Source organism: Balaenoptera physalus (genome assembly GCF_965194825.1).
Source record: "Balaenoptera physalus genome assembly, chromosome: 16".
In the NCBI taxonomy this organism is placed as follows: Eukaryota; Metazoa; Chordata; class Mammalia; order Artiodactyla; family Balaenopteridae; genus Balaenoptera; species Balaenoptera physalus.
In genome coordinates, this window is record NC_138898.1 from 85,972,058 (window position 1) to 85,991,978 (window position 19,921).

Consider the following 19,921-nt stretch of genomic DNA (forward strand, 5'->3'; position numbering starts at 1 on the left):
TTATTTATTTATTTATTTTCGGCTGCGTTGGGTCTTCATTGCTGTGTGGGGGCTTCTCTAGTTGCAGTGAGGGGGGCTACTCTTCATTGAGGTGCACGGGCTTCTCATTGCAGTGGCTTCTCTTGTTTTGGAGCACGGGCTCTAGGCGCGTGGGTTTCAGTAGTTGTGGCATGTGGGTTTTAGAGCACAGGCTCAGTAGTTGTGGCACACGGGCTTAGCTGCTCCGCAGCATGTGGGATCTTCCTGGACCAGGGCTCGAACCCGTGTCCCCTGCATTGGCAGGTGGATTCTTAACCACTGCGCCACCAGGGAAGTGCTGTCATTGATTTAAATTGTATCAGACTCACAGAACCTAATTTGAACTCCCTTAAGTGCACTCATCATTTCTGTAGCATCCCACTCTATTAAATCACAATTATGTGACTTCATTTATATTTTCTTATTTTTCTCTCCTTATTTTTCTCAGGATCCAACTTTGCCTGGTCCCAAGCCAGCCAAAATTCAGACCAAAAAACCCAAGGAAAGAGGTAAGCAAGTCAGCTGGAAATGAGGCATGTACTACAGTTAAGGCAAGGCAGAAGCAGAGTGGGAGAGTCTGCATGTGGCTGGGCCTTACTGACGTCTCAGCTCCAGAACCTGAGAAAATGAGCAAGACTCATGCTAATGTCGTCAGGGAAGCTGTAGCCTTCTCACTTCTGTGAGTTGAATTATAAAATCTTAGGTTAAAGGTGGAATGAATGTTTTCAATTCTTAGCCAAGAAGGATGACTTCTTGGAGGAGGCGGGTTCTGAGGTGAACTGTAAAGAGAAGAAGACCCGGGGGAAAAATAAAAGAAATATTTGGGGAAAAGAAAGGAACCAAGAGGACTTACTAGATTGAAAATGAGCAGAAGATGCAAGGCGGAGACCAAATGTGGGGAGTCTATGGACCCTAGCCATACTGTCACTCAGTGAGAAATAAACCAGTGTCCTTCACGGTTGGGGGTTGGGGGTGATGCAGGTGGAGCACATGGACGAGATGGGACCCTGCAAAGGAAGACAATGAAGAGATCTCTGGGAAATGAATCTGCACCTCCACCTTTACCCATAATGGGAGGGAAAAAAGGGCATGGGAATTCAGAACCTGAGCAGCCAGGTAAGGCTCAAGACTTGGGGAAAACTGGGGAAATGAGGTTCATGTCTGCATTTTCCCTCCTTTGATCATTTTTTAACAATTTCACAGCTTTTCATTACTTAAAAAAAAAAAGTTTGGCCAAAAGGGTGTCATCCAAATTGTAGAACACAGCACACACTGTAGAAACATTTGATGGTTATTATTTGATTTGATTCAGGGACATTCAGGGATAAGAGAATGGTAAGGAGGTGGGAATTAACATTTTTTGATATTTCTGTGGGCCGGCTAGATAGATACTTCTATACTTGTTCTCTTTAATTCTTTCAGTATCTCTGTGACTAGATAGTTGCCATTTTAAAGATAAGGAGACTGAGGTTTAAAGGGTTTAAAGTTTGCTCAAGACCCGTGTCTAGCCTGTGGATCCAAGTCTTTCTGACTCCAAACCCCATTTTCTTTCTATTAAGAAAGGTCATCTTTTCCAGAGATTGTTTTGGAATTAGAAATTTAGGGATTTGATATGTAAAACTTAAAGACTCTCAGTTTTGTCACTTTTTCATTTAGGCCCTAAGAAAAAATTTAAAGCTCCCCAAAGCAAGGCCCCAGTGAGTGACTCATCTGAGGAAAAAGAAGCTAGAATAGTGCCAGAGGTCCTGACCCCACCAGCTCCTCCCGGGGCCTGTCCCATGGTGGGGAAAGAAGGGCCTGCACCCCAGGAGCCACGGCCTCAGGAGGCTGGAAGTGTCCCCTCTGACGATGGAGCCTCCAGTGACCTGGACCTGGACCAACTCATGGCGGATGTTGGAGAAGAGCCGGAGCAGAGGGAGGAGCCACAGCACAGAGACGACGCAAGGGAGCTCGCCGTGGCCTCCTGTGAGGAATAGCTGTGGGCTCGCACCTCCTTCCTGCTCTCTCATCCCTTCTGTGGGAGCAGGAGGCAGAGCCTCTCAGAGGATCCCCGAGAAGCTGATAAATGTTGGGCTTGTTCATTGGCTGTGAGGTTGGTTGGCTAAGGTCAGAGTTGTGCAGTTTATGTTAATAAACCAGGTTACTGGTTTAGTTGGTTTGGTTCGTCTCAACCACTTGCTTTCTTTTGGCTTCTCTCCCTCCTCCTCCGTGTCACTGTGGCCCAGGAGGCCTGTCAGTATAGGGATCTGGGAAGGTGATGACACCCGAGTCCTAGGAGAAGGACACTGAGAAGGGCAGGTCTGGGTTCAAATCTTGCCTCAGCCTCCTATTAGCTACATGACCTTGGGAAAAGCACCGTAACCATTCTGGGTCTTGTTATCCTGCCTCAGATGGTACCTCCAGTGCCATGTAGGGTGCTTGATGATGCTGAAATGAGGTGATGCACGTAAGGCACTGACACAATGCATGCTAGTTATCTTCCTAAGGAAAGTAGAATGGTTAAAGTAGGGGGACAAACCTTCACTTCTGGACTGACTACCAGTGTTTGGGGATTTATTGGTCCCTGGCCTGAGGCAGTCACTGAACAAAAGGACTAGGGGAGGGATCTGGGTGTGAGCTATCTATTATGGTTCATTTATGGCAAGAAGGACAGAAATTGAAAGTGATGTCAGCTTTCTCCTTAGATGCATTCAGGCAAATTGTACAGGGACTTTTATTTTTGTGGTCAAGGGCTAGGAAGTTGAAGAGGGAACTGGAGCAGGTGGCTATGTGTCTCTCAGGTCCTTGGTGGCCTTCAACACCTGCTGGCTTCTGAGTCGTCTGTGTCTGTCCAGGGTGATTATGAGGAACTGAGATCCCTGTGTGCAGCTGACTCTAAGCAGGTCCTCACTCAGTCCCACTCCTTAGGCCTTTAAGACAGAGTATAGCGTCTCTTCCTGGGGGCCCCCTTGGGGAGGTGGGTGGGGAGGCGCTGCTGGTGAGGTCAAGCTGGAGAGGGCGAGGGAGGCATAGAAGATGTCATCATCCTGGGGGAGAATGGAAAGGGGAGGGGGTTAGGCAGCAGAGGGGGAGCTGTCCCATCTCAGAGCCGCAATCCCACAGCTGATGCCCTGCCGAAACCACAGTCCCTCTGTTCTTCCACCCCACCTTCTCCAAACTTCCCTTTAATTCTTTCAGGACCTAATCTGAGCCGCTTACCTTGGTGTCCAGCTTGGGGCCTGTATGTTGTCCTAGAAAAAATCAAGATGTGCCAGGGTTAGGTGGCCTGGCAGCAAGGGTAGAGAAGTGGGCAGGGGGCTCCAGTAGTGAGGTCATCTTTAGGGTCTGGGGGAGGGTGGGTGAGGCAGGGGAGAGAGGAGGATGCTGAGGGCACGTGTGTGGGGAGGGGGTGTGTGGGGAGGAAGGAAGGCCCAGGTGGAGAGCGGGGATGATGGCGGCAGGACCTACCTTTATTCCCAGTGTTCTCGTATTTCTCCTCCGGGTTTTGGAAGGATCCCCTGTGTGGGAACAGGAGGGGGACGATGTGTCAGAGGCTGGACAGAAAAGAGTTACCACTTGCATCGGGCTGGTTCTCTTGGTGGGGGCTCTGTGACCTGCCCGGACACACTTGGAAGATGAAGGCAGAGGTTTGAGGCTCTCAGAAGGAGGCCGCCTGGATGGGGTTGAGGGGTCATTTGCGGTGTAGCCCTGTCCCTGAGTGCTGACTGAGGTGGATTGTTCTGGAGAAGCGGCTTTACTGCAGGGGCACAGGGAGGAGAAGCAGGAGGGGGAGCTCCTGTCCTCTCTGCCGCAGCACCTCAGTTAAAACTGGAGCATGAGAACCAGGAAGCTAATCTCAGGTCCCCTGGGCGGTGCTCAGGCCTTGGTCCCTAGAGGAGACGCCATCTCCATGGGGAGGGGTCAGAGGAGGGCAGCTGTCAAGAGTCAGGAGGGAGAGAAAGGAGGGAGGGGCTGCGAGAAGGAAGAGCCTGGAAGTGGAAGGAAAGATGGAGAAAGGAAAGGGGGGCCATGAGGAGGGTAAGAGCTCAGGAAAGGAAGAGGAGCTGGGGCCCGAGGAGAGGGAGCCAGGCTGGGAGGCGGGAGGGAAGTTGCTCTGAGAAAAGACAGAGGGCGGAGCAGCTGGAGGTCGCACGTCACAGGGGAAAAGGACAGATTGGATGAGGAGCAAGAAAGAGGACAGAACGTGGAGGTGGTAGGTGTGTTCAGGAAGGATGAGGTGGAGAGAAACCAGGATGAACTGGGGATGAAGGAGGAAAGGGGGAGCCAGAGAAAGAGGGAGATGTGAGGGTGTGGATGGAGAGTCCAGTCGGGGAGGGGCTGTGAAAGGCTCCCTAGTGCTGTTCCCAGAAGGAAACTTCCTGCTTCACAAAACAGCAACCCCCTCCCCCCTTGGAGGAGAAGCGCTCACCTGGCTGGGGTTCTGGCTTTAGTCTGCAGACCTGTAGGGGGACCAACAGTGTGTCAGTGTGTCATCCATGGAGGCCTGTCTCCTGCCTGCCTTCTCTGCCCCGTCCCACCCTGAGCTCATCCTTGGAGAGACCAGAGCAGCGAAGCAGCTCGGCTGAAACCCGCCTGGGAAGGGCCTGGGACCTGAGCCTGCACCCAGCAGGCACCCTGAGGCTGCCCACACCTGTCCTGCCTTGTCCTCAACACCCATCAGGAGAGCAGCTCTTCCCTGCACCCTGCGCCCCTTCACCTTCTGAACACATTGGACTTGCCCACTTCCCCCAACTCCAGTGACCTCTGCTCCACTCAGCCACACCCTGGGCCTTTTTTTTTTTTTTAATCACTCGAGCTGAGACCTCTGACCTAGTAAATGCTAGTATCATTTTTATGCTACTACTGTCTTTCCTTCCAGCTCTCTTTTGTCATCATCCCTCTGTACCTGTGCTTAACCTCACTAACTCTTGTCTCGTGATGATCCACTTTCTTTCAGGTTATCCAGGCTCCCTGCTGAGCCCTCTACTCTCCATCTCTGCCCTCTCACTGGCTCCTTGACCTCCTTCCCCTGCCCTTCTGCCACACTTGCTGACACATCTTCAGTCCTGGATGTGTCCTAAGGCAGGGAATGCTATTTGCTTCTCTCAATATCCACTTGCTTCTTCTTATTCAGTTACAGAACTTTGATTTTATTTGGAGTGGCAGTGTGCCTCCCTACAGATAGATGTGGGACCTATGACTAAATATAGCCAGTGAGATATAAGGGGAAGTTGTAGGTAGGACTTTCAGGAAGGCTCTTTAAAAGGAAGCCAGACAGCTGGGTCATAGTCTTTTTGTCCTTTCCTCCTACATCCTGTTTCCTGTTTAGATTCACAAATAATGCCTGGAGTCCTAGCAGCCATCTTGCACCATAAAGCAGCCTTCAGGATAGAAGTCAGTATCCAGCACAGTGAGCAGAAAGGTGGGAGCCTGAGAGCCTAAGGACGGTGTCCTCTGCTTTCTGGCTCCAGATCCTTTTAGATGAGGCAAAAAATAACCCTCTGTGTTACTTAACCCACTGTTACTTCTGTTCTCTGATGCTAGCAGCTAAACACAACTTCTTTTTTTTGGCCGTGGCACGGCTTGCGGGATCTTGGTTCCCCAACCAGGGATCGAACCCAGGCCCTCGGCAGTGAAAGTACAGGGTCCAACCACTGGACCGCCAGGGAATTCCCTGAACAGAACTTTTAATCAGCAATTCCTAAAGGTTTCTAAACCTGCATGGTTGAATACTGCTGAAAAAAACCATAGTCATGTGCAATGATGCTTGTACAGATTTATGGCTTCTCATCTGAGTTGATCCTCAAATACCATCTTGCATTTCCTCAGTGACTATGTCACATTTTCTCTACATCTTGAAACTTCATCCTCACTCTCAGGACACAACCACTGTGGTTTTTGCTCTGCAGAGCTAAAATAACAATTTTAGAGTGACCCCAGCCTGGCCCACCTCTGGCCCTTCCACTGCAGACTCTGTATGTGCAAGGCCAAGCTGAGGTTGCCACATTGCTTTATCACATTGCTGCTGGGATCAGAGGCTCTGGGGTGTGATTTCCAAGGTCTTCTTCTCTCATTTCCTGCCTCCTCCACAGCTGTGAGCTACTTAGAGTTGCCAGCATGGTTTCCTTCCTCTGGAAGGACAGTGACCTCTACAGCACCCTCACCACCTGCCTAATTCTTTTTCATTCTTTGAGACTTTTTGCAGGTGTCATTTCTTCTGGGAAGTCCTCCTTGATTACCCCTCCTTCCTCCCAACCTACCATAGCTCTTTGCAAATGAGGCCATTAGCCCTTGAGGCAACTGTCTTCCCCATATCCTCCTATCCCCCAGTTCCTTGAAAGCAGGGCCTATGCTTTATTTACTTTTGCATCTCCAATTATAACCCAGACCCTGGAAAATGGGTGTCCAACCAGTGCTTGCTGAGTGGAGCCACCTTCCTGTCCCTTCTGTTCTCTCCTTAAATTTCCCAGGGTAGACCATCCCTACCCTTGCACCAAAAGGTGGGGACAAATGAGAAATGATTAAGTCAAATAAAAAGAACTGGAAATGATCAGATTTGTGGAGAGGGATTGGTCTTGAGCCGTGGTTCCCAAACTTGACATACAAATACCACCTGAGGAGGCCATTAAAAATGCAGATTCCCAATTTCAGATCTCAAGCCCAGCAGGAATCTGCATTTTTAATGGGCACCTGTGGTCATTCTGATGCAGGAGGGTTCTGAGAAACACCCAGCTGGGAATCTTGGGGAGAGATTGGGGGTCCCAGACCACTTACCTTTGCTTCTCTTCCACCTGAGGTACACAATCAGTCCCACAATTGCAGTTATGAGCACAGCGCTGGCCAGTGCCAACCCGACTGTAGCTTCAGTACTCAAGGGCCAAGACCATGAACTCCTTTTGCTCTCTGGGACACTGAGGCCAGCTGTGGTGGTGATGGTGGTGGTGGGGCCTTGAATGGTTGTGTTGGTGGTGGTGGGGCCTTGAATTGTTGTCTTGGCTGGGAAGACATGAGAAATATGCAAATTCTTCACTAAAGGGCTGGAGGTATCTGGGTGAAGCTGTCACATCTTGTTCCCTAGTTTGGGGAATGTGGGGGGGTGGGGAGCAAGTCTCTGAAGCTCTCCCACAGGGAGGGGAGTAGCAAAGGCAGATGCTGGAAGCTTTGAATCCTCATCACTGTTTAAATCCTGACCCTACCACTGATCAGTGCTGTGAGCTCAGAACCTCATTTCATCACCTACAAATAGGGACAACTAAGTCACAGGATCAAAAAAAAATTACTGTGGTAAAATACATGTAACACAGATTTACCATTTTAACCATATTTAAGTGTATAGTTCAGTGACGTCAAGTGCATTCACATTATCATGCAACCATCACCACCATCCATCTTCCGAAATTTTTCATCTTTCCAAACTGAAACTCTGTCCCCATTAAACACCAACTCCCCATTCCCCCTTTCCCCAGCCCCTGGCACTCACCATTCTACTTTCTGACCCTAAGCATTTGACTACTCTAGGTACCTCATAGAAGTGGATTCAAACAGTATTTGTCATTTTACATGATTGTCTTAATAAGTGAGAAAACATCTGTAAAGCACCTAATGTATATTGGAAATATATTATTACAGTTAAATTAATATGTATTGAACTTTAGTTCCTACACACAAGGATATACAATGGAGAAAAGACAGTCTCTTCAATAAGTGGTGCTGGGAAAACTGGACAGCTACATGTAAAAGAATGAAATTAGAACACTCCCTAACACCATACAAAAAAATAAACTCAAAATGGATTAAAGACCTAAATGTAAGGCCAGGCACTATAAAATTCTTAGAGGAAAACATAGGCAGAACACTCCATGACATCAATCACAGCAAGATCCTTTTTGATCCACCTCCTAGAGAAATGGAAATAAAAACAAAAATAAACAAATGGGACCTAATTAAACTTAAAAGCTTTTGCACAGCAAAGGAAACCATAAACGAGACGAAAAGACAACCCTCAGAATGGGAGAAAATATTTGCAAATGAAGCAACTGACGAAGGATTAATCTCCAAAATATACAAGCAGCTCATGCAGATCAATATCAAAAAAACAACCCAATCCAAAAATGGGCAGGAGACCTAAATAGACATTTCTCCAAAGAAGATATATAGATTGTCAACAAACACATGAAAGGATGCTCAACATCACTAATTGTTAGAGAAATGCAAGTCAAAACTACAATGAGGTATCACCTCACACCAGTCAGAATGGCCATCATCAAAAAATCTACAAACAATAAATGCTGGAGGGGGTGTGGAGAAAAGGGAACCCTCTTGCACTGTTGGTGGGAATGTAAATTGATACAGCCACTATGGAGAACAGTATGGAGGTTCCTCTAAAAACTAAAAATAGAACTCCCATATGTCCCAGCAATCCCACTACTGGACATATACCCTGAGAAAACCATAATTCAAAAAGAGTCATGTACCACAATGTTCATTGCAGCTCTATTTACAATAGCCAGGACATGGAAGCAACCTAAACGTCCATCGACAGATGAATGGATAAAGAAGATGTGGCACATACATACAATGGAATATTACTCAGCCATAAAAAGAAATGAAACTGAGTTATTTGTAGTGAGGTGGATGGACCTAGAGACGGTCATATAGAGTGAAGTAAGTCAGAGAAAAACAAATACCATATGCTAACACATATATATGGAATCTAAAAAAAAAAAAAAAGGTTCTGAAGAACCTAGGGGCAGGACAGGAATAAAGATGCAGACATAGAGAATGGACTGGAGGACATGGGGAGGGGGAAGGGTAAGCTGGGACTAAGAGAGTGGCATGGACATATATACACTACCAAATGTAAAACAGATAGCTAGTGGGAAGCAGCAGCATAGCACAGGGAGATCAGCTTGGTGCTTTGTGTCCACCTAGAGGGGTGGGATAGGGAGGGTGGGAGGGAGACACGAGAGGGAGGAGATACGGGGATATATGTAAATGTATAGCTGATTCACTTTGTTATACAGCAGAAACTAACACACCGTTGTAAAGCAATTATACTCCAATGAAGATGTTTAAAAAAATAAATAAAAAAAATAAAAAGATAGGTGTAGATGTATATGTGTTGAAGTGGAAAGATACTTGAGGTCCATGAAGTAAACATAGCAAGCTGAAGAGCAGAAAAGTATGCAGTTTGATTCTATTGTGTTCCATCTCTATATATCTGTAACTATATCTACATCTGTAGAGAGAACATTTCTGCAGAAAGAGGTAATGGCTGAGACATAAAGTGGAGAGAGGAACTTGTTTTTCATTTGATTCCCTCTGTGTGACCATTTTTAAAACTATTCACAAGTATGTATTTCCAGTACTTTTATTATTTTTAAAACGTAATATTTATTTTTATATAAGTTGTATAGGCGCATAATTTAAAGAATCAACAAATTCCCTACAGGTTTTAAAAACAGCACCCTCTGCATAAGCCTTCTCACTCCTTTCCCACTCCCCAGATGGAACCACTTTCAGCAACTTTAGCTATTTTTTGGCATTAACCTCATATTTCTAAGTCACTGGCTTTTACTGCTATTGTTTGATCTTTTTGTTTTAGGTAGTATCTAGTCCTTCCTACTATTGAAATCCAGGATTTAGATCTCTTACACCCCCTTTTCTTCAACTTACTCAACATCTCAGCGTTTGATATTCTCCCTTTCATGAAACATGTTCTTCACGTGGCATCTGGGACACCATCTCTCTTTGTTCTTCTCCTCCCTCGCTAGCAGCTCCATCTCAGTTTTCTTTGTTGATTCCTCCTTGTCTTCCCACCTGTAACCATCAGGGTTCAGTGCTGGGACCTCCTCTCTCTACACTCACTTCCCAGATAATCTCATCCTGCCCTATGGCATTAACCACCAGCCATACGCAGAAAACTCCAGAACTTACACATCCAGCCATCTCTCCCCCTGCACTTGGAGTCATATATATCTCACTGCCTCCTCACACCTCTTGTTTGTCTGGTAACATCTCAAATTTAAGATGTTCAAAACAGAGCTCTTCATTTCTTCTCAAACCTGTTCTTCCCTCAGCTCCCCCTCTCAGTAAATGGAACGCCATCCTTCAAGATGCTCAGGCCAAAGGCCATAGAGTCATCCTTACTTCTTTCTTTCTCTTCTCCCATCATCTGCAAATCCTGTCTGCTCTGTCTTCAGAATATAACCAGCATCTGGCAACTTCTCACCTGCCCTGGCTGTCACCCTAATCAAGCCTCACCATCTCTCACCTTTTCCCTCTTTGACCTTGGTCATCTGTGCAGTCTTATTCTCCACACAACAGCCGGAGGGACACTTCTACATTGTAAATCCAATCACGGTGCTCCTTTGCAGGAAACCCTCACCTGCTCCCATCGCTCTTGGAGTCAAAGCTCTTTCCTTGGGCTTCCCTGGTGGCGCAGTGGTTGAGAATCCAGCTGCCAATGCAGGGGACACGGGTTCGAGCCCTGGTCTGGGAGGATCCCACACGCCGCGGAGCAGCTGGGCCCGTGAGCCACAACTACTGAGCCTGCGCGTCTGGAGCCTGTGCTCCGCAACAAGAGAGGCCTCGATAGTAAGAGGCCCGCGCACCGCGATGAAGAGTGGCCCCCGCTTGCCGCATAGAGAAAGCCCTCGTGCGGAAACGAAGACCCAACACAGCCAAAAATAAATAAATAAGTAAATATTAAAAAAAAATAAAAAGCTCTCTCCTTGGCTTTCAAAGCCACCCGAAACCTGCCTGTTCTGCCCTCACCTCCTGCCACCCTCAACCTCTTCCTCTGCTGCAGACACGCTTGTCCCACCTCACGGCCTTTGCCCTTGTTGCTCCCTCTTGACTGGAACCTTCTTCTCCAGACCTCTCCCTCACTTCCTGCACATCTGTGCTTAGGCTGGATTTTTTTGCTCATTTCTCCAGATCCCTCCCCAGCTCTTCTCCACCCTGCTTGGTGCCTTTGGAGGCTGGTCTTAGTGGACTCCAGCCGTGGGCTCAGGGGGAGAGGGGAGTGAGTCAGGGCATAGCCCTTGGGTCCCTCCCTAATGGGCACTGTATTAGTCAGTGTTCTCCAGAGAAACAGGAACCAATAGGATATACAGAGAGAAATAGTTTTAATATGAGGGATTGCCTCTTCAATTATGATGGCTGAGAAGTCCCACACTCTGCCATCTGCAAGGTGTAAGATTCAGAAAGCTGGTGGTGTCGTTCCAGTCCAAACCCAAAAGCCTGAGAACTACGGGGGCAATCGTGTAAGTCCCAGTCTGATTCCAAAAGCCCGAGACCACGAATTCTGATCTCTGGGTGCAGAAGAAGATGGATGCCCCAGCTCAAGTGGAGAGCAAGCTGGTCCTTCCCCTACTTTTTTGTTCTACTCAGGCCCTCAAGGGATTGTCTGGTGCCCACCCACTGCTAATCTCCTCTGGAAACACCCTCACAGACACACGCAGAAATAATGTCTTAGTAGGTATCCAGTCAAGTGGACACAGAACTTACCATCACGGGCATGTGGACTCTCTCTCCCCAGAGGCCACAGCTCCTCTCTGGGTCCCAGTACCTACTTCCTCCCCTGCTTCTTAGGCCTGTGGCTGGTCCCAGGTGTCTCACTGTCCCTGACTGGTTCCCTACCCTGTGCCCCCCTTAAAACTCTCCTCAGTTACCCTGTTTGAGCAGCTGCCTCCTGCCGAGACTCTGGCTAATATCCCCACGGCCTTCCCTGTCCCATCTGAATAAAGCAGCACCCCCAGCCCCTCTATCCACAGATTCTGCTCCATTTTCCTGCTTTTCTCTTCTCACCACCACCTGACACACAGAATTAATTTGTTTGCTTTTTTTGTTGTATTCTCAAGCGTAAGTTCCATTGTTAAGGACATTTTCATTTTGTTTTGTCTTAACTGCTTTATCCCAGTGCCCAGATTAGGACCTGACATATAATAGGGACTCAGTCAGTACTTGTTATTTCATTTGTTAAATGAATAAATGAAATAATTTTCCCTTGGAATTTCACAACATTCAACCACTGTCTTCCAGCTTCCTCTATTGCTATTGAGAGAGTCAAGCCACTCTGATTCCTGAATCTCTTTAAGTGGCCAGTTTATTTCCTCCTTGGAAATGTATTGGATCTTCCTTTATCCCTGGTGCTTTGAAATTTCATGTTGCAGTGCCCCAGGGTTGGTCTCTTTATTTTTATCCATTTTGCTGGGTTCTTTCATTCTGGAAAATTTCTAGAGTAATTTTGTTGATAATTTCTTCCCCACGGGCTTCTTTTTTCTCTGTTTTTAAAACTCCTATTATTCAGGGGTTGGAACTCTTGGACCAATTCTCAATTTTTCTTATCCTTCCTTATAACTCCTATATTATATTTCTATGGCTGCTATGACAAAGTGCCACAAACTAGGTGACTCTAAACAACAGAAGTTTACTCTCACAGATCTGGAGGCCGGAAGTCAGGAATCAAGGTGTCAGCCATGCTGCGCTCACTCAGGAGGCCCTGAAGGGGAACCTGTTCCTTGCTTCTTCCAGCTTCTGGTGGCTGCTTCATTACAGTCTCTGCCTCTGTGGTCACACTGCCTTCTCTTCCATCTGTGTCAAATCTCCCACTGCCCCTCTCTTATGAGGACACTTTTATTAGTATTTAGAGCCCACTCAGATAATCCCAGATAATCTCATCTCAAATTCCTCAACTGAATCACATCTCCAACAGTATAAGGCATTATTCACATTATTCAGTATAAAGTTCTGGGGATTAGGATGTGGACATGACCTTTGGGGGGCTGCTGTTCAACCCACTACAATATCCAAATCTTTGAATTTTTTTCTACCTTCTGAGATATTTCCACAAACTTCATCTTTCAATCATTTATTGAGTTTTCCATCTTTGCTAGTATACCTCTAATTTCCGAGACTTCTTTTTTTGTTTCAGAAGCTCCTTTGTAAAGCACCCTTTTGTGTTATATACATGAAATTCCTTAACTTTCTGAGGATGATAGTTGTTTGAAAATTTTAATCTCCTTTCATTATTTTGGATTCTTCCAGATGCCCTTCCCCCCCCCCCCCGATTGTTCTGTTCTCTGCATTTCATGGGAAAAGCATTCTTTAAATGTTTAGTTCAATCATTTTTAAAACAGCATCTCTAGCCTCAAGCAACCTGGGCACAGCTGAGGTGAGGGTACAATCCTTAGTGCAGGGGATTTGGTGCAAGGCCGAGACCCCAATCACCTTACCCCCTTGGCTCCCAGCATGCAGGAAGCTGTGTGTGTTATAGCAGAAAAGGCATGTCAGTTAGTGGGCTGTAGAGTGATCTGTTAGATTTCTAGATCTTTTCAGGCCCATCAGATAGATATCCCAGAGAAGAGTCTCCTAATATTCTGCCCTTGGTGGATGGGTTGTGGGTACCAGCCTGGCTACCTGCATCCTGGGAGGCTCCCACAGGGGTCAAGTTGTTTAAGGTCTCATCAGTTCACCAAATCTCCAGATTTAAGAACTAAATCCTTGTCACCAGTTAGGGCCCAGGGTACACCCCCCAGACTCCTTGTGGATTATCGTAGAAAGCAAATATCCACTCTTTGGCTGGGGTGGTGGGTGGGGGTATGGAGGTGTCTCTGCTTCTTAAATACATTTCAACTAGTCCTCTAGTTTTCAGACCCCCTTCCATCCCCAGTTTCACGAGTACTAGGAGCTGCCATTCCGGACCCTTTAAAGGGTTTTGCAGTGTAAATCGCCTTCCTTCTGGGTGTCCCTGCTGGTGGCTTAGGGTTTAACTCCTCTGGTCTCCTGAGCCAGTTACATTAGTCTATCTGTTTCCAGCGTCCCAAATTTTGTTTTTGTTCACCTGGATTGCAAATACTTTGTCCTTGTGGGTTTTTGTCTTAAAAAATTCCCTTTGCTGTCATTTTAGTAGATTTTGGGAGGGAGTGGAGGTAAACATGGGCATATAACCCAGCATCTTGGCCAGAATTTATGCATTACTTTTAAAATGAAAATTATAACAAGTATATATTTTTTCAAATGTTGCACATTAATAATAAAAGTAGAGACTAGGAAAAAGTCTTGTGAGGCATTTACATGATCTTTGGAAGAACATTACAAAGGTTTACTGAGGGATATAAAATAGGACCCGTTCCTCAGTGAGAAGATTGCACATCGTACTGATTTCAGTTTCTGTCAATTGCTTTATAGGTTTAATGCAATTCTTATTTAAAAAATCAACATAAGCGTTTTCCTAGGTACTTGGCAAACTTATTCTAACATTTATGTGGAAGAATAGGCAGGCAACAATAATAAAGTTTTTGAGGAAGAAATATGTGGTTGTGATGGAAAAAGTCTTAAGAGTCATTGAAACATGATAAAGTTATAAGACTAAAACAGTGTCGTACTAATATAAGAAAACACAGACTAGTGAAACAGAATAGACAGACCAGAAATGGATGCTATTCTACAAAAGAACTTAAAAGCTAGGCCTATGAATCAATGGAAAAAAGAAAAAATATTCAATAAATGAAGTAAGGACAACTGATTTGTTTCTTGGTATAAAGATCAACTTAGTTCTTTATCTCACACCATATACCAAAATAAATTCTCACTATGTTGAAGAATTTTATTGTGAGAAGTAATCAAATCTTACAAAAATTAGGAAAAAATATTTTCACCCCTAGTAGGATGTGGGGTTTTCGGCTTAGAAATAAAAGAGAAAAACTACAAATGAGATTAGATAATTAGATTTGGCTAGAAAAGTAAACCGTTTGTAAAAAAAAATTAATAAGCCAATCTCAAACTTATGAGTTATGTTTGCTACAGATATTCCTTTGGTGTGATTTTTTGCATGGTGGTACTTCACTGGGATTAAAACATTTCTTTTTATTACTTTCTTGTATCTTTTAAAAAGTAATGAGCATGACCATCCAATTAATTGAATTAATTGAAAAAAATTAACTTACTGATGAAAAAACTCAGAGTAAATGTGACTGAAACACAGAAATGAGAAAAAGAAGGAAGAATTAGGAAAGGAAGAAGAGGGATTTAAGGAGAGACGAAGTCCCTCAAAAAAGGCCATTTAAGGAAATATGGAGGAGGTGCAGGAAATATTAATCCAAGGCTGTCTTGCTTAATTCAGGTTGTCAGTCACTATCTATTTGCTTTAAAACCAGCATAGTGGTCAAGAAGGGGCAATGGTTTTCCGAGGGGGAGACACGGGGAGTGTCCATCCCGGCTGGGAGCAGAAATTCATCACTGATACTGCTTAGAATTGCCAGCACAAGTGATTATAAAAAGCAAACAAATGTAGACGATTTTCAAAAAAATAATCTACAGACAACACACCCCTTTATTGCCTGTGCCTGGGAGAGAACCCCTCACCTCTGCCCTGGAGTCAGATACACTGAGGTTCAAGTTCCAACGCCCCACTGAATGAGAGAGGGAGATCCGTCGATGTTACACGTCCATTATTAGGTGAAAAATAGTCAAAACGAGATGATCAGGTCAGTAGCTGAGGCCAAGCGGCTCATGGTTAAGAGAAGAGGCTCTGGGGTTAAACTGGGGTCAAACCCCACCTGCACCAGGAGTGACTTCGGGCAGGTGTTTGCTGTGCGAGCCTCGTCTCCCTTACTGTAACAGGAGGATGGCAGCAGGGCCGACTGTTACCGGGGTCGTGGGGAAGGTTAGCTGGGGTTTAGCTGGGCTGATGCTGCCAAGGTGTCCAGCCGGGACGCAGGGCACAGTCAGCGGGAGCTGCCGTTACCGCTGCTGCTGCCTCGTCATGACCAGGACAGAGGAGGGAGATCAGGGTGGACAACGGGGACAGTGTGACGAGAAGCACACAGGGAGAGGTGGGGGGCGGCAAGGAGGTAAAGAGGATGGAAGCGGGGGAAGAGGAGATGGGAAAGAGATGGGGTGGGGGTGGGAGCGTTGAGGGCCGTGTTCTGGGGAGCAGAGCAGCAGAAGGAAGGGGGAGATGGGAAACAGGTGATGGGGACACGGGACGCCTCGGGCCACCATTGGTGGCCACCACACACCTACTGTGTGTGTGTGGGCTGAGCTCATGGCCGTGGGGAGACAGACATGGGGTAGCTGAGCCTCCACACATGGACACATGACAAAGGGGAGGCGGCCGCATCCCAAAGATGTCAAGTCACCTGGAGGACATGGGGTGAGGACAGGGGAGGGTGCAGCCCCAGCTTGGAGCAAGAAAGGAGAATAGCTGGGAGCCCAGAGGGCGGAGGCCTGAGGATGAGGGAGGGGGCTGGATCTGGAGGGCAGAGAGGAGGATGGGCAAGGGAGGCAGCCCAGGGCTGGGAAGATTAAGGTGAAAAGGGTTTGATAGAGGCCTGGGGAGGAGTAGAGGGGGCAGGGAGAGGAGTTTGAGAGAAGAGAGGAAGAGGGGGCCTGGGCCAGGCCTGGGAGACAAGACCGCAGTGGCCTCCAAGAGCCTCAGGCAGGACAGCTGGACTCACTGGGGATGACGGTGAGTGTGGTTCCCTCGATGGACTGCCACGTCTGCTTGCCTTTTCTCAGCGTGTCCACCTCTACCCGGCAGAAGTACCTAGACTCATCCTCCCACCGCAGTTTCGAGATCTGGAGGGAGCCGCTCTGCCCACCTTTTGTCCAGTTCAGGAGGAGCCGGTCCTTGAAATGCTTGTGGATGAACGGCGGGGTTGTGTTGTAGATGAACTCCCAATGGAAGTGTTTCCATCTCCAGAATATTCTCACGTTGGGAACCTTGGCTGATTCCCAGGAGTAATAGAAGGAGAAGGGAATGTGGATGGAGCCACCCTTGGGGGCTGAGAGTTTCTTTGGTTGGTTCATCCCAAAGTCAACGTTTGGATTGGGTTCTGCCCAGTGACCTAGAGGAGGGAGGGAGAGGGAGAGACTTTGAAGGTGACCCCAGACCGTCAGCCACCCTCACCTACAAGGGGATGTGTGACAGGTGGTAGGACTGGCCCTCTGGCCTGGGTGAGCCCCTCTCCAGGCTTGGGGCGGGGAGGAGGGTGAGAGGTTGGGGGGACCCGGCACTGTGGGACCAGCTCTTTGTTTGTTAGGGGTGGGAGGCCTGGCCGGCTACCCCAGGGGACACTTCTACGGACACGCAGCCATAGCCCCTCCCTGGGGGGGTGGTCCCTGCGGCCCTGGGCAGGGCAGGACAGTCCCGGCCTCTCACCTGCCTGCAGAGATGCCAGGGACAGCAGCAGGGACAGCAGCAAGGGCAGACCCATGGCCTTGCCCTCCTCCCGGGATGAGAAGACAAGCAGAGCCTTCAAGGCCAGAGGGGAGGCCTGTGGAGGGGCCGCCTGCGGGGAATCTCAGCACCAGGAGAGCGACGACCAGGCTCCTTCAGAGGACTGAGGAGGGTAGGGGCCTTCCTGAAACCCGCCCACCCCTGCCGTGACTGGCACTTCCTTTATCAATGTGGCTTCTTTTCCTATATTGCAAAAGGGCCTCTCTGTGGTCAGTGCAAAGGGAACCATGATCTAGGGCTCCCTGCCCCCCTCTGCACACTGAGGGGCTGGTCCTGACCTGGGCCAGCTGGGGCCTCGCCTCTCTCCCTCAGCTCCCTGCCTCTGCCACCCCCTTGGCATCTCCTTAGGAGTCAGTCTCTGTGTCTCTGTGTGTCTCTCTCTCCTTTTCCCTGCTTCTCGGAGTGTCTCTCTCCTCCCAGGGAAAGGGGCGACAGCAGGACCAGTTCAGGCTCCTTCAGGGAGAGGTCCACGGCCCTGAGTCCCTGCCCAGCTACAGCCCCTTAGAGAGGAGGAGGAGGAGGAGGGAGCTGCTGGTGGTCAAGCCTCAGCCCCCAGCCCAGGCACCAGGGGCACCCAGCATGCTAGTGGTCTCTCTCTCTCCAGGTAGGGGACACTGCAGTGCCCCCCTTCAGTCCCCAGGTAGAACCAAGGCCCACCAGGCCCCTCCCGCCCTGCTCCGCTCCCTGTGTGCAGTCTCACACCCTCCCTGAGGTGAGGAGGTGAGGGTGGGCGCAGGTTCCCACCTACCCAGAGGGTGGGCCTTCTGGAGGCCGCGCCTCCACCCACAGAGGCAAGACTGGATCTGCAGGGCCCTCTGTCCTCACACTCTACAAGCAGGACACCGGGGCTCCGACACGCCCTGCACCACGTCCAGGACTCTGAGGTGGCGGGTCCAGGACCTGAACTCCAGTCTTGCTGAGCCCACAGGGCCTTCTGCTCCTTCTGGACGCGTCCTCCTGGCTGCACCACAGAATCTCTGGGCCTCACCCTGTGAGTGCGGAGCTCTGGGGGTGAGCCCGGAGGCTGTATTTAATAACGCTTCTCAGGGGGTTCCATCTGCAGCTGTGCGACCCCGGCTCATCCAGAGCCTTCGCTGGACAGAGGGGATGAAGGTCAGAGCAGTCATGAGCCATCCTGGTGACAGTCCCTGGGACCCTCTCTGATGGAGGCCCTGCCTGCCTGTGACTGGTGGTGGGCGGGGTGAGAGATTGGGAGCTGGGAACTTTGGTGACCCCCCAGGGCTGGCTGGGATGGAGGCTCTGCTCACCCCCTCCCCAGGATGACGTTGGCATTGGTACTGGGTAGAAGGAGGGCAGGGGAAGACATGATTTCATTAGGAAGTGGCATTAGTTCTCTGGAGGTGGAAAAAAACAGACCAGCTTCCCTTCTCCTTTTCTTAGTTTTCCCCCAATTCTAATAGTTTTTTCCATAATTTTCCCATAGCCAGCCAAGCAGCCTCCACCCTGCCTTTGCATCTATTTTTCTTACCTCTCCTCCCAGGCCCGAGAAGAGTGATTCTGCACTTTCATGGAACCCTCTTATCTGAGTCAGGCCTTGAACATCCATTTTCTCTTTTTCAGCTTTACAACATTCTGTGATGAATGTATTCCTATCTCCATTTTACCCAGGGGGAAAATGAGGCACAGAGTCTTAATATCATGGAGTCCTCTGGGCTGTGAAAGATGCTTGGGCTGAATTGGTAACAGCTGGAAAGGGGGGCAGAAGAGAGGAAAAGGGACCCACTGGCTTCTTGGCAGTGCCTTCAGAGGTACCTGCCCTGTGTGTGGGGAGACATCTGGGTTCTATTCCTGCCTCACCCCACTAGCTTGGGACCTGGAATGTCTCCTCCTTGCCTGGCCTCCGGAGGAGGGGGCTGGACCCCGCCAGGGGGCGGCACTGCCCATTCTCTTAGGCAGCACAGAACTTTTACAAAACAGGCTCTGGGGAACCTTTGCAAACACCCACTGTCCAGGTGCCCTCAGGCCCCGCTGCTTCCACAGAAGTTCTCCCTAGATGCAAGTTGCACATTTCACATCATGTTCAGGCCCCTGGACCCAGTTGGAGTCCCATGAGGGTAGGATTTGTGAGGTGTGGTTTCTGCTCAGGGATGGCACGTGGTCTCTAGGTTTGTTCATCTTCCCTTCCCCAGTAGGCATGGGAGGGCCTGGGATGCAGCCTGGTGCTGTGGCTCTACTCACAGAGGAGGCTTGTGGGAGGAGGAGGGCCTGGAGTTTTGTGATTCAAAGATGGGCAGAGCCTAAATGCAGCCCTTTAGCCCAGGTGGACATGAGGGAGACATGAGGGAGAGGTCAGAAACTGTGTGATAGCAGCAGGGACAGGTGAGGGCTATGAGCCATGGACCACACGAGAGAGAGAACCACTGCCTTAGATCTTCCCCACTTTCTCCCAAGTTTCCATCCTCCCTTCCTCATTGGCCACGTCCGTCACTGCCCCAGCCTCTTCCCCTTCCATGGCACCTCACCCTCCTCTTGCTTTCCCCCCAAGATTAGTGATAAGGCAAAGATGTGCATTCTCACTATCTCCATTCGTTGTGCTGGAAGGTTCTAGCCCGTATAATAAGGCAAGAAACAGAAATAAAAATTTTCTAGCTGTATTTTCTTAGATTCTGTATTTATCTGTTTGGCATCCATTTATGACAGGGCTAATTGTACTAACTC

General features: G+C 48.6%; 2 protein-coding genes across 14 annotated transcripts in view; one reads left to right on the forward strand and one right to left on the reverse strand.

The window, feature by feature from the left end:
- Positions 1–2,176, forward strand: part of ZCWPW1 (zinc finger CW-type and PWWP domain containing 1) — a 30,831-nt gene extending 28,655 nt beyond the window's left edge. For 12 of the 13 annotated variants that reach the window (XM_082431267.1, XM_082431268.1, XM_082431258.1 and 9 more), the window contains 3 exons: positions 467–527; positions 1,000–1,134; positions 1,675–2,176. In XM_082431267.1, the coding sequence (XP_082287393.1) occupies positions 467–527; positions 1,000–1,134; positions 1,675–1,994 (516 nt within the window). In that variant the 3' untranslated portion in view covers positions 1,995–2,176. The remainder of the gene's footprint in view (positions 1–466; positions 528–999; positions 1,135–1,674) is intronic. The other variant, XM_082431257.1, reaches the window with a different exon arrangement.
- A 537-nt stretch (positions 2,177–2,713) lies between these two features.
- Positions 2,714–19,006, reverse strand: LOC309645745 (paired immunoglobulin-like type 2 receptor alpha). Its single transcript, XM_082431270.1, has 7 exons — positions 17,165–19,006; positions 16,461–16,850; positions 6,772–6,993; positions 4,427–4,457; positions 3,466–3,515; positions 3,217–3,248; positions 2,714–3,044 (listed from the first exon to the last, which is right to left on the reverse strand). Exons 1-7 carry the CDS (start codon positions 17,217–17,219, stop codon positions 2,922–2,924), a joined length of 903 nt encoding a protein of 300 aa, XP_082287396.1. The 5' UTR covers positions 17,220–19,006; the 3' UTR covers positions 2,714–2,921.
- Between the last annotated feature and the right edge of the window lie 915 nt (positions 19,007–19,921).